This window comes from Lates calcarifer, linkage group LG21, assembly GCF_001640805.2.
Source record: "Lates calcarifer isolate ASB-BC8 linkage group LG21, TLL_Latcal_v3, whole genome shotgun sequence".
Lineage (NCBI taxonomy): Eukaryota > Metazoa > Chordata > Actinopteri > Centropomidae > Lates > Lates calcarifer.
The window spans coordinates 5,051,466-5,063,911 of NC_066853.1; the positions used below are offsets into that span (position 1 = coordinate 5,051,466).

General features: G+C 39.7%; 1 protein-coding gene across 1 annotated transcript; it reads right to left on the reverse strand.

Moving 5' to 3' along the window:
- Positions 1 to 252: 252 nt before the first annotated feature.
- Positions 253 to 11,989, reverse strand: barx2 (BARX homeobox 2). The gene is made up of 4 exons (XM_018698951.2): positions 11,561 to 11,989; positions 5,904 to 6,219; positions 2,986 to 3,070; positions 253 to 1,943 (listed from the first exon to the last, which is right to left on the reverse strand). The coding sequence occupies exons 1-4, from the start codon at positions 11,745 to 11,747 to the stop codon at positions 1,656 to 1,658; spliced, it is 876 nt and encodes a 291-aa protein (XP_018554467.1). The 5' UTR covers positions 11,748 to 11,989; the 3' UTR covers positions 253 to 1,655.
- Positions 11,990 to 12,446: the final 457 nt, after the last annotated feature.

The following is a 12,446-nucleotide window of genomic DNA, read 5'->3' on the forward strand; positions in this document are numbered from 1 at the left end:
AGAGTCATATAATAAGATCCTGTAGGCAACTTTAATTTGTTGTTGGACTGTTTTCAATAGAGACACACCAAGGCAAACCGGTAAAACAGTTTGCAGAGTTTCTGGTTGCATATGCAAGAGTATGCAAAACCAGCATCGGTGTGATGCATTTGAGATATGAAGTTTAATCCAGGGGTAAGGTTACACAGTAAAAACACAGATTTTATCAACCACATCTTAAAGCAGTTGCACCATAGTAATACCAAGCACAACTTAAATGATAGCTATTTTATTAAGTGTATTTAAATACATAAACACACACTTGTATATGGTAAAAATGATTTTACACAAACCTAAAAAAAAACACCAAACAAGCTTACCAAACAAGCATTATTTACATCAGAAAAATACTGCACTTTTCATATGGAACAATAACAAATAAAAATAAATCTGTATAATTCATAAAGTGAAACTCTTTAAAATTACAAATCTTTGCACAGAAAGAAAGTAGATTCTGAAATATATGGAGAAGTTAGTGACAGGCAGTTGAAGACAGTGTTATGTTAATGCAGGTCTGACATACTGATTTGGGTACTCATGCAAAGCCTGCAGGCTGAAAACGTCTTTGAGATTTTAAATGTTCAGCATTTGCTGTGCATCTTTGGCACAAGCTATGATTTATTCCCTCTGAGAATCTGTGACAGCTTAAGAGTCTTAGTGGCCTCGTGGCAGAGAGCAGAGTCATACTGACTCCCATGAAAGAAAGAAAAAAAAAAAAAAGGACGGCTGTAACATTATACAAACAAACTATTTTAATCCAATTTAAAACAGCAGTTAAAAATACTGTTTTACATATATATCCGAAAGACCATATATTTTATACTTTATACATATTTCTACAGTATGATACAGTATATGGCTTGGCAGAAACAGAGATTTTCAGGTTGAAAAAAGAATGCAAGCATTACTGAGCAAATTATGAACACATTTGTGGCTTAAAGCTGTACAGAGGAACTCTGATCTAAGCACAGAAGTGTTCTTTTCTAAACTTTACAACTCTGTCTCCAAAAAACAGCAGTTGTAATCAAAAATCACTGTAAAAAATATACTTGCATTTGATAGTTATTTTTATCATCACTTAAAAAGCTTTCCTCTGAGACCAACAAGGCACCGTAGCCATTTAGTATTATAGTTTTTGGCAGTGAGGAGTGGTTTATGATATATAAACACGTAGACACAAGACAGTAAGGCAAAGTTTGATGTTTTGGCACATGCACTATGTGAGGCAGCCTTGAGGATCAGTGTTGTGTGTGTGATCGTTCATGGCTGAAAAGCACAATGTGTTGATGCTGTGATACATATCACTGTGTTGTGATTAAGGCTTGACTGACCTGTTAGGATTTGACAGATTTACACTCCTTATACTGTGGACCAAAGGTCAAAGTTTTACCAGTGCATTCAGAGTCTATGTTAGTCTATGTTAGCTCTTTGTATGGTACATTTTGCAGTACACAGAAAATAAAAGGCTACATTGGGGAAAGATTTGATACCACTGATATGTTTCCAGTCAAATCTCTAAAGCAAATGGCTCTAAACACCACGCAGGCTTTTTACAGTGATCCTGAGGCACTATTTGTTTTCAGGTTGTCATTAGTCTTTGGTTGCTTTGTTCTCACTTAGCTGGCTGTGTGAGTCTCTGATTGCATCAGGTGTGGCAGCTCTCGCTCAGATTCCTCCATTGCTCTGGGTGGATTGTGAGTTTCTGAACTGAGGTCTTGAGGTTCCAGCTGAGGCGTGTCTCCTCCGTGAGCAAGCACTGCTTCCTCAGCCGCCCTCCTCATCCTCTCCTCCTCCTCAATCTTCATTCTTCGCTCTTCAGCCTCTATTTCCTCTGTGGTGGGAATGGAGTTCTTCTTGGGTCTTCCCTTGGGCTTAGTTGGGGCCTCGTGACCTCCTTTGAGCACCTAGGATAACACAGACAATCTTAGTGGACTCCTCTAGTAATAAATGGCAGCAGCAGTCGAAGGCAATGCTTGCTATTATAGTAATTAAGAGAAGACATATTGCTGCTGGCCGCCCCTTGTGCACTCATTTATCTTTAACGATTTCAGGTCTTTTTTGTTCTCTGAGTTGTTGACCCTTGTATAAAAGTGTTTGCTCTCACTGCCGTCATCATCGGTCACACCTCACACCACACTTTGTCTTTCCACACCCTTTCTTCCTGCTATATTGCGACCCTCCATTTGCTTCTCTCACTTTTATAGTGCAAACCAACATTACATGTAACAGTTAGTTAGCAGTAAAATTAAAGCCATACTTTTGGAAGAAAAAAACTGTATTCCAAGTTATGACGAAAACAAAGAAGGAAATAACAGCTCAGATAATTTTGATTTTGCGCCTGTGCACGAATCACTCATACAAACAGATTCATCCTTAAGTGGCACATACAAGTGATTTAAAGGACTGTGGCTTTCACAACTTCTCTTGTATTTATGATTTCCTCTGAGATTTAGATGAAATCCATGACCTTCCACCGAAGTCATGTACAGACAGCCTGCCTTTCAGGTTCTTTTCCCTGTTCAAGCTAATATTCTCTTGTTTATTTCCATGGCTGTTACAATACTTGACCTGTCTCTCATATTAGTCCTGGCCTTCTTTGCTTTAGGAAGACCATGTTTACCAGCTAACTTAATGTAAAACCATGTCACTGCACTGATGACATGCTGTTGCCATCTGTACTATTAATATTTTTTAATTATTTAGGTCCTCTAACGCCAGTCAGCATCCTGACTGAATTCTTCTTTTTATTCTTTGGTAAAATTTTCATGAATGAAATCTGCACACAAACACAGTGGATCAGGCAGCCTGATTGTGCTAATGATTAAATGATCAATTTCACAACAAGTGATTTATGACAAGTTGACTCACTTAAGAGGGTTTGGTGACTCTGGCTTGGAACATTTGTACAAGTAAACCTCACAGCTTAATTGTGGTGATGTCACTTACCATTTTCTTCCACTTCATGCGCCTGTTTTGGTACCATGTCTTCACCTGAAGCTGTGTGAGACCAAGTGACTGGGCCAGGTCTAACCTGCAGAATCACAAACAAAACAAGCTGTACATTAGATGGACATTTCATACACTTTCTGCAAACTGGTTAGACTATACACCATATTATTCACATGCAAAAAATGCTCATCATTTTTGCTAAAAGCAGCAGGTAGAATCAGTCTCTGTCTTTTTTCTTTCTCTGACAGGAAAACAGAGAAATAATCCATCAAGTATCAAATGCAGTTTTTTGCCGAGAGGTTGGCAGCATTGCCAACTCAAAAACCGTATACACATTAAGACTTCTCTTAACTCTGTCTTTGAATCTCACATCAAAGCTGATTCGCTAGTAGCTCGAGTTTGACACTGCACACCTGCAGCTGAGGAAAGAGTGTTTGAAACATCTGTACCGAGGTCAGTAATCCAATCACAGCACTTGTAGCTGGATGATTGGGGCTCTTGGAGAAAATTCTGAATGCATCCACCACATGTGTTGATCCATGACTAATAGGGCTATTGGTTGGTGCGAAATGTGATACCTCAGGAAGGGACAGATAAAGTGAGCAAGGCATCCATTTGTAAAGGAAAGGAGGAGCTATCAGGGTATTTTAAATGAGATTTCCTCTTCCCTGCTCCTCTCAAAGTCTTTAACAGTCAGATGAAGGGTTTCTCATCACCACCAGCCCCCCGTGAAAGGAACTAAGTTTCATTTGATGCTGAAAGTGGAAGCTGAGACAGAGAAAGGAGAGAGCAGAATCTAAAAAGCAGAGCAACAACAAATCCCTAAGATTCATGGGATCATCTACATAACCTTATACCTTACATAAAAAGCTGTGTGTGGGTTCTTTTTTTCTTGTGTATGTCTGCGCAAAAAACACCAGACATTCAGGCAATCAAGCTGTCTATCAAACTTCACTATCATACGCGCCCTAGTCTATAGCAAGGCAACAACTGGAGGCAAGGAAAAGTAATTGCAGATGGAAAAAACACCCCACTTATTTATGGTCATTAGTTCTCAATGGAGAGAAACCACATACTTACAGCAATAGAAACAGTATTAGAGTTACTCCCTTTAGGCTTCTGCAAGACCACCATTTTGTTATATTCTCACACCTTTCAGGTAAATCATGGGTGTAACTGAATACCTTTAAATAATGATGATGATGATGATGATGACAGTGAAGATTATTAAGGTACTAATTATGATAATTGGGAGCTGCATAAAATCATTACTGCTCTACGATATAAATAACTACAATTCTTTTTCAGGGATAATTTTGGTTTTGGTTCCTCCTGCCCCCGCACATAGTCTCAATTCAAGACCGCAGTTTCCAAGCCAAGAAAAGGGGAAAAAAAATGAAGTTATCTTTGGATCACAACAAACCAGAGTGGGGAGCATGCCACACCTTTGATGTGGGGTTTTAAAAGGGGATTTTCTCTGTTGATGTTTTTCCTCCAGCTGGGTATTTAATTAATTTTCAACACTGTCAGAATCGGATATTTTGACAGGACACAGTATTTTGGCACAGCCATCCATACGGGTGGTTGGTTTTGATCACTGGGTTGTGCTTTGCCTCGGGGCTTCTGCTTTAAGATGAGGCATGGCGCCTTTCCAACAGCTCCAGGCAAGCCAAGATGTGATATATTTAATAATGCATCGTGGGAGTTTTCCCTACAGACGCGATGTAAATGGAACAACAAATAAATCTAGTTTATTCCAAATATGCTAATGTCTTTTCAGATTAGATGTGGTAAGCAGATACATTGCAAAGAGGATACAGTGTTTGAGATGTGTGTGTGCAGAGTGTAGCTATTTTCATGTCTAAATGCATGAATATATTGTACATGAAGCTGGTTATTTATGTTTTTAATCACTGCTGATTTACTCTTCCTGTCACATATGAAAGAAGAGATGAGTAATGTGGGTGGAGTGTACAACCAGCCAGTCTCTTCCTGATGCAAAGGTTCTTAAGCAGTTTGAAATTCCTACTGCGCATGTGAAGTTAAACTTTTTACAACATTTATGGTGCAATACTATTCTGGGTTATAATGGAAAAGTAGCCTGCAGGCCAAATATAAAAGTGAGACGTACAATAAAACTGGAAAATATGGTCTAACCTCATGTCAGGTCCCAAAAATGACCCACAGAATGGAACTTAAGACACAGATATTAACATGTAGATTACTTCATCTTATTGTATAAAGCTGAGAGTGCTTTATATACACCTGCACATGTGTGAAATAATTGGCAGGAACTCAATGTAATACATTTCTGTTTGCTTGTGTTGGCCAACGTCCCTGTTTTCTTGAATGAGGCAGTGTTTCTTTGTTGGGGCTTTTTGCTGTTCAAGAGCTCAGGGTTAAAACGTTACTCGTGTCTCAACTAGAATACTGAGGTAATGCTCTGGCTTAGACAAATTCACATTACATTCCCCACAGGATAAATCAAAAATTATGATGTTAGGTTAACTGCTGCTTGATAATTGCACTTGTGGCTTTGTGAAATGTGTGTGCATGCTTTGCACTGTACTTTTAAAATGAGCTCTATGCCAGGTATGCAGGCTATCAAAATGTCACACTTGAGTGACACTTATATGGCTCTGGTAGGTTTCAGGTTGAAATCTAAGTGTGATGTTACTTACCTATAACACATCAGTGGTTTGCTTTCTTTAATGTAACTTAGTCAGTGCTATGAGGTTAGCACAGTCATGATTTACTACTTTTTTGTCATGTGTTTTTATGCACTGTTCTTTTAGCCTGCAGTGTTTGTGTGTTTTGTGTATTTGCCTGCATGTGCAACTCTAATCTATCTAATCAAATCTACCTACTCTGTCTGAATCTATCCAATCAGATGTGAGTGTCTGAACTAGACTGACCTGTCTGGTGTGGACAGGTACTTCTGCTTCTGGAACTTCTTTTCGAGGCCCATGAGCTGCAGCTCGGTGAAAATGGTGCGGCTGCGACGCGGCTTTTTCAGGCGGGGCGTGCTGCGTTCCGTCTCGGACTCGCTGCTGATGCTTAGGGGCGTCTGGCTAGGCGAGGGCTCAGAGCCTCGTGGGTGCTGTGGTGAGAGCAAGGACAGGTGCGAGGGGACCCCGCCCGGAGACGACGGAGGAGGGAGGTGGGGGGGTAGGTTGGGAGGCTGCCGCGTGATCACTGAGAGGAGCGGGTAGGCACGTAGTGACGAGGAGCCTGAAAGAGCAGAGACAGTGCGTCAGATGACAGAAATGGAAAGAAATGCATTAAAGTACAGTTAAAAAAGGGAGCAAGATTAGATATTCTTCTGAATCACTGTTTTCAGTTTTTAGTAAGCTCTCATGAGCTCCTCAGTCACCTTGGTTGTACCATTATCGACCGCCTGTAATTGCTTGGACAGTTTCATTTTTAATTACACTGTTTGCTGTGAAAAGTGTTATGCTTTTGACCTCCTCCATGTAGAGGGCTGTGATCTCGATGACGCAGACTGTGTTTTACACCGCTCCTCTGAACTCCTCAAATGAATGATTATTTTTCAGAGGTTGTTAAATGCTAAGCGGCTTCCCAACACAAAACCGCAAGCACACACTGAGCCTGACAGCATGATGTACACACACACACACACAGCGAGACACAGTCAGACACAGACTGAGCTGCAATAAAATCCAAAAAACTAAATCAAACACTGTTCAACCAATAAACTTTTTTTCCCTCTCTTACAGGCTCTCTCGCTCTCGCACATATGCACACTCATATACAAACTCACACACGCACATTTTTTGCTCTTTATCAGTGCAGACAGAAGCAGCAAGACGCCAGAATCAATAAAAAGTAACACTTGTCTGGAGCCGAGGCAGGAGGAAAGGAGACCAGAAGGTTGGCCGAGAGGATGTGGTGGGTCAACCAAAGTGAATATAATATCTGCCAGAAAAATCCTTACAACTTCAAATATAAAACCAATTCCTAAACCAAAATTTACAAGCAAACTGAGCACAGCGCAGACTGTAATGCATGGGCTGATAAGGAGCAGCAGAGAGGACACAGGGGATTTTGGGAGTAGAGGAGGAAGATATAGAGGGAGATAAAAAGCTGCAATAGAGCAGAGAAAATAGGAGGTTGTCACACACCAACACACACAGCATGTGTGTTCCTGGCTGTCTGTGGTAGATCTGTCTCCTTAATCTCCTCATCGACCGCAACAGACAGCACAAATGCTTGGACACACATACACAAAAAAGTCACGCTTACACACCAATGCCCACAGGAGACATAAAGTCAGGCCGAGATTTTTTATTGCTATTCCCTGGTAGTTTTCTGTCATTTTCACCAGGTCTAATAGTTTTTTTTCCCTTAAAGTCAACAAGGAAAATATGTATTTTAGAACAAACAGAATGAAGACACTCAACATATCTACTTTTCTAACTTTACAGCATAGTAATACATACATATGAACTGCACACAAACACACAATAAAACCCACTATTAGATGAAAGTCAAGCATGCAAGTGCTGCATGCAAGTATACATACAAGCAGGCACAACTGCTCTGCACACACACCAGACACTGCCTTGGGCTCATCATGACATCATATTAAGGTGCTGAAGTCATCAGTAATCCTCCAACATTAGATTGCTGCTGTTGCAACAGGTCTAGACAAGAAGACCTCTTTTCTCTAGTTGTGTGCTCTTGCCCCTCATTTATACCTTCCCATTTATACTGCTCTCAGTTTTTCACTCATAATTTTGATATGTATTAATGTTAGCTTTTTTATATCAGTGAATCATTGGTTTATTGTGTGCATTCCTTTATAGGAGGAATTTCACATTAACATTTATAATTCATGGAATGGTACAAAAGTGAAGTGACAGTGTTACTCGTGTCATTCTGAATGAAAGAAACATCTCAGTTTGTCTTCACGACCATCAGGAAATCTCTTGTCAACAGAGAGCTTGAAGTTGTCTCCGGATAGCAGCTCAGAAGGAGTACGAGAGAGAAAGAAAAAGAGCGAGAGCAAGGAGGGAAATGTCAGCCCTCGTGGTGACTTTCCACTGACAGCAAAGCTGTCTCTCTGACATGTTGTTGACAAGTGCCAGTGTCCTGTCAATAGTCTACAAATAAACTGTTTGAGTAGTTGCAAGAGCGCAGCTCAGGCCCATGCAGAAGCACACTGATACTCTTGATAATCGCAGTTGGAATGTAGGGACTGGCACAAGTGCTTCTGGTGACCATTACAGAAGACATACCTGCTAAGAATAGATCAAGAAGAGTCCTTTGTTGAGCATTCCTTTTAATACCAACAGTTTCCTCTGTTGATTAGATAGTCATTATGGCATAATTCTTATTAAACTGACTACATTTTTCATATTTGAAATAACTTCCATTATGTAGAGAAAGAGATTTTATTTTTACACCTGCAGAACAAAGACAGCAACATTTAGAAGGTATACAGTATTTCCTGTGCCTGCCTGCTCCTTATCATAACATCTGCACTACTCACTCAATGGGAAGCTGAAATGGATGATTCATAGCATAGCTATGAAAAGTGTACGTGAACTTTTGCCATGTTTTGGATATAAACTGTCTGGTGACAGCTACTGAGCCGTTCAATTAAACAGGTTTTTGTTTTTGGCCTTGCCCTTTAAGCGCAAATAAAACATTGTCAGGATGGGAAGGGCAACAGGTCACGCAGCTTCTTTATCTGTCCTAACTCATTGCTTCAATTAGAAGCATTCATATTCAGGACATGACATATAGAAGCAATTTAATGCCAGTTCTCAACAAATCAAGAGCATCTTGTCAACTTTAATTGTCAGTAGTTTCTCTGGCACACTGACAATAAACTTGTACAACTGAAACTGTACCTCTAGTGAAAGGCATTACAATAAACATAAGCATTAACTATTTGATCTGAAACCTGATCTACATAGATCTTCCTGTGGCAGCTGAAATCAGCTTGCAGCATAAACTGATTTTAGATCTGATTTATGACTGATCCTCTGTTGCAATAAAAAAAATCTGATGGCGGTGGCTGTGCAGAAATGATGAATGACAGATGACAGAATGTCAAGCATTATCCTTAACTTAAGATAGAAGATGTGTACAGATTTTGTGTGTGTGTGTGTGTGTGTGTGTGTGTGTGTGTGTACATGTACATGCCTGTGTGTGTTGACATGGGTGTAATCAACCTTTTCAAGATGGCTTTATGCTTAATGGGAGAGTTTATTGTCTGCAGCAGATTAGAGTTTAAGATGCGATGAAAACCTTTTTTGCTCACTTGGATTTCTTCAATAAGCCCTCCCCCTGTACCAAACCAGTAAACACCGGCCCTCAGGCTGCGCACACTCCCCCTTTTTTCCGTTTTTATTTTTCATCATGCTGTCAGGTGAGATTATACCTCAGTTGATCTTAATCTCTCTACCTCTTCCAGAAAACACCACTAAAAGCCCTGCCCTGGGTCCTGCTGAGAGACAGGACTCCAAATGAAATATTGTAACCTGCCATTACGTCGTTCACTGTTCAGCACCAGGTCAGAGCTCACTGTCACTGATCTTGCTGTAACTGACAGGGAATTAACTTCCCCAAGTACTAGCCACTTTTATTGTACAAAATTAAGGTCTGTACTTCATCACACATAAATAAACATGGACTAAGGGGCTGGGAGAGATTAAAAAAGTCTCACAAGGAATGCAGGAAGAACATTAAGCTTGTTTAAATTTGAGTGGCATACCAGTGATAAACAATACAAAACCAACAATTAATTTGTCATCAGCTCCTTCAGACAACATTATTGGCATCACTGTCTTTCAGCGGCCTCCACTGGTAGCAGGAGGTTATAGCATCCCTGATTTTATAGAATGAAGAAGTAAGTCAACTTTCATTGTTAAGGGACGATGCAGGGGCCAGCCGCCTCTCTTTGGCCCAGGACCTGTAAGCCTGCCAGCTTCTATATCAAGCACTAAAAGCCATTGATGTTAGGGAATATACTGTGTCTCACACCCCCGCAGCTACAAATAAGTGGTGGGCAGAGTGTTCTGATATGCAAGGCGGGTTACTGTATCCGTCCGAACAGAAGGGTGCCAAAGCTCAGTCATAGTGCCCTCTAGCATACACCAATCCATATCAGAGGGATGAGGGAATCGTTTCCCCTATTTTTATCCACCCACCGCTGTCATCATCAAATTGCAGTGGCTATTATTTCAGACTTTAGAGCAATTATCCTAATGGTTACTAGAGTGTGCAGTAGCCTTTGAGTTGTTTGGATTCATCTAGAATTACAATTAAGAATCAGTCAAGAGGATTTGTTTTGACAAAATAACGTGCTGTGCCAACTGAGCTTTGTCATACTATCTTGGTAATTTTCAGTAAATACAAGACACATGTAATGGGCTGAACAGTCTGTCTGTCTGTCTGTCTGTCTATCTATCTATTTATTTATTTATTTATCTATCTATCTGTCTGTCTGTCTGTTGAGCACTACATAAAATAGTCAAAGTTTTGAGTCAAAATGATTAACATCAAAGTAACCAGCCTTAAAACATAGGCAATTAATTGTAGCAATATTTTTTGTCCTGTCTTTCTGCCAGTGTTCATTGTATGGTGCAGTATTTATCTTTCATCAGTGTTTTTAATAGGGTGCTACCACTGACTTCACTGTAAAATCCATCCATTCTTGCTCACAGTTTTGCTCTTTTCGGTGAAATTCATTAGAAAAGGCATTTGATTTTGCAGAACAACCATATTAATCAAGCAAATGATAGAGCAAATGATCAGTTGAGACTAAAGGTTACAGCTCTGTAACCACGGGCAGGTAAAGTGAGATTTGACTTTATCTTTACTATCTGTCCTGCTGCTTCTTCACTGACTTTTATGTATGACTACACTGACTTATCAGTTCAGTCATTTATCATCATGTGCCCAGCAAAAGCCCTCAAGCATCACTGATGTTCACTGACTCTTTGATTTTCAACACTAAACACTTTAGCTGCTGTGATTTATTGAGTACAGAGAGAGGAAGGTGAAGTCACTGGTGAAGCTTCAGGAAGAAGCATACATTAATTGTGATTAATTTTAAACTTGTTTTTCAAATTACCAATTGAAAAATAATAAAATAATGATGTAAGTCCATAAATGTATAATAACTTAAGCAGGGATGCATTGTAATGGGTACAAATATCAATATTTTCATTTGCATAGTGGTATGCACAGGGAGTTATGATTTCAAAAAATAATTACAACTTTATGGCTCCAGTAAATATTTGTCACTACAGCATAACCCAGTCCAGTTCAAACCTGTAATGTACATTATATATAATATATATTACTGATATAAGATGTAAAATGAGTGCACTGCAAATTATATTTCAAATTCACATTTCATATTAAAACTAAAAAATAAATAAATCAACAATAAAACTGAGCTAATGTGTAAAATTGTCACAACTTCCGTGTATAAATGTGATGTCATTATCTAACATATTTACAGGTTCGGTTGTTGTTTTCTAATTTCTTTCTTTTTTAATTCGTTTTTTTTTTAAGACAAAAAAAACCCCGTTCTTACCCGAACACGAATGAAGAGGCTTCGGCCGGACAATGAGTGAAGGGCACACAGAGTAGAGAGAAAGTTTCTCAAAATAATCACAAGTCTCCTTGGAGAGGATCTCGTCAATCATGAAAGTCTTGTAGCGCCGCCTGGCAGCCTTCAGCTGCCCGGGGGAGGAGAGCCTCAACTCGGCTTGACAGTGCATGATCTGTCCCTGTGCGCCGTGCGCTATCTTCGCTGCTCAGTGTGACTGTTCAGTAATATCTAAGCGTATGCAGGTTGAACCGTGTGGAAAAGGCGATTACTTGAGTTCACGCGTTTAAATAACTCATTGTTTATCTTTAAAAATGCAGTTTAGCTTTTCCCTGAAGTGTCGTGGTGAAGATCAGTAGCCTTCAATTTGAGCTGCGCAGAGCGCCACAGTGGAATTGAACTAAATACGACGTGTGCTCACACCCACTGCTATATAAACCATCCCTGAGCATATCTACTGCTCCATCTAACCTCTCTCTCTCTCTCTCTCTCTCTCTCTCTCTCTCTCTCTCTCTCTCTCTCTCTCTCTCTCTCTCTCACACACACACACACACACACACACACACACTCGTGTACTGTACATGCACATGGCCACCTCCCAAAAACTCCCCCCACCACCACCACCACCACCACAAAAAACTGATTTCTTTTACGTATTAGCCTACAACTTATTTCGACTCCAAAAGTTATATGTTTTTGGTCAGAATTTTGTGATATTTTCAAAATAAAAGCAAATATAAAAAACGTCTACTTTAAACTTAGTATTATAATCAAAGTTTCAGTAGAGGTTAACTAACATTGTCTTTCTTTGTTTAATTTGAATTATTTATCTTAATCGGTTTATTAATTTAACCATTGAAGAACTCGTGTC